Below are 1400 nucleotides of genomic sequence, written 5' to 3'. Positions count from 1 at the left end.
TAACTCCACCCTGCCCCCCCCCCCACCCTGTTTGCCCTCGAGTTAGAATACTTCTGCAGTGACGAAGCTGGTGGTGAACGGTAAACCTTCAGAAACCTCTGGAGGACCTTTTGTTGTTTGTTTTCTTGCAGGTTGAGGGTTCAAAACCTGCGAGCATCACACCGAGCACCGGGCAGCTTCAGCCAACCAGGGATCGGAGCGCCGTCACCAGGCCGAGCCCCACCCCCAGCCCGGTCCACGCGGGCCTGAAGGCGACTCCACCTGCCTCCAGCTGTAACGTGTAGTCACAGCTAGGGGTGAGGCTAGCCTGGGTGGGGTTAGCCCGGGTGGGGTCAGCCCGGGCGGCGTTAGCCTGGGCGGGGTTTGCCGAGGGGCGACTAGTCGTGGTGGTGATCGTGCGTAACATGAAGTCGTGTTTCATGGCCGAGTAGTAATCGGGACCATGCGGGACGTTAAGAGTCTCTGTCAAAACCTCATGACCCGGGTACGTCACCTGTCAATCAAAGAGACCAGAAGAACGTTAATGTGACATGACAGGGTAACGGTAACTTATCAGGGTAACGGTAACTTGTTCAGGCGTCATCACTGCGTGTGTTTACTGTGAAGCTGTAGTTTCCAGGCAGCAGCAGTCTGTAGTATTCTCCGTGTCGGTCGGTTCTGAATGGACACATGTTTGTGCGACCTTTGACCTCCACCACCGCGTTCTGGACCGGCACTCCGGAGCCATCGAACACACGACCTTTGACCCCTGAACACACACAGACACACACAGACACACACACACACACAAATGATATCAGGTGATTGTTAATCATTGATCCGGGGTCAGTATCAGTTTACTGTAATAGGATAGAAGTGACTGAAAAGCAGGGAGACACAGTCCTGTCTCTACCACAGACAGGTAAACAAGTGGACAGGCAGGTGAAGAGAAAGACAGGTGGACACAAAAGACAAAGACAGGTAGACAGGGCGCACAGATGTGTAACGAGACACAAAGGCAGACTCGCAGATAGAGACAGTCAGGTAAACTAATAGGGGTATACAGAGAGACAGGTGGACACAGAGACAGACAGGTACACAAACAGGTAGACAGATACACAGACAGGTAAATGACCCAGTTGGACACAACGACAGGAAAAGATACAGACAGACAGGTAAACACACAAGAAAACACATTGATAGATAAAGATACAGACAGACAGGTAAAGACCAGAGACAGGCAGGTAAAGACACAAAAGACACAGACAAGTTAACACACAAGTAAACACATTGATAGATAAAGATACAGACAGACAGGTAAAGATACAGACGGGCAGATACACAAAGACAGACTGACAGATTGTAGACGGATGGACAGATACACACACAGACAGACAGACGGACAGATGGACAGACAGACG

At 51.1% G+C, this 1400-nt stretch overlaps 1 protein-coding gene across 2 annotated transcripts in view; it reads right to left on the bottom strand.

Annotated features, from left to right (window-relative positions):
* cpm (carboxypeptidase M) overlaps positions 1–1400 on the bottom strand; it is a 23590-nt gene that overhangs the window by 821 nt on the left and 21369 nt on the right. For both annotated transcript variants that reach the window (XM_032505277.1, XM_032505278.1), the window contains 2 exons: positions 600–749; positions 1–493 (listed from right to left, as the gene is read on the bottom strand). The exon at positions 1–493 is cut by the window's left edge and continues 821 nt beyond it. In XM_032505277.1, coding sequence (XP_032361168.1) covers positions 179–493; positions 600–749 — 465 coding nt within the window. In that variant the 3' untranslated portion in view covers positions 1–178. The remainder of the gene's footprint in view (positions 494–599; positions 750–1400) is intronic.

Source organism: Etheostoma spectabile, chromosome 23, assembly GCF_008692095.1.
Source record: "Etheostoma spectabile isolate EspeVRDwgs_2016 chromosome 23, UIUC_Espe_1.0, whole genome shotgun sequence".
Classification (NCBI taxonomy): domain Eukaryota; kingdom Metazoa; phylum Chordata; class Actinopteri; order Perciformes; family Percidae; genus Etheostoma; species Etheostoma spectabile.
The sequence above is the reverse complement of the archived record's forward strand: the minus strand, read 5'-3'. Positions and strand labels throughout refer to the sequence as shown.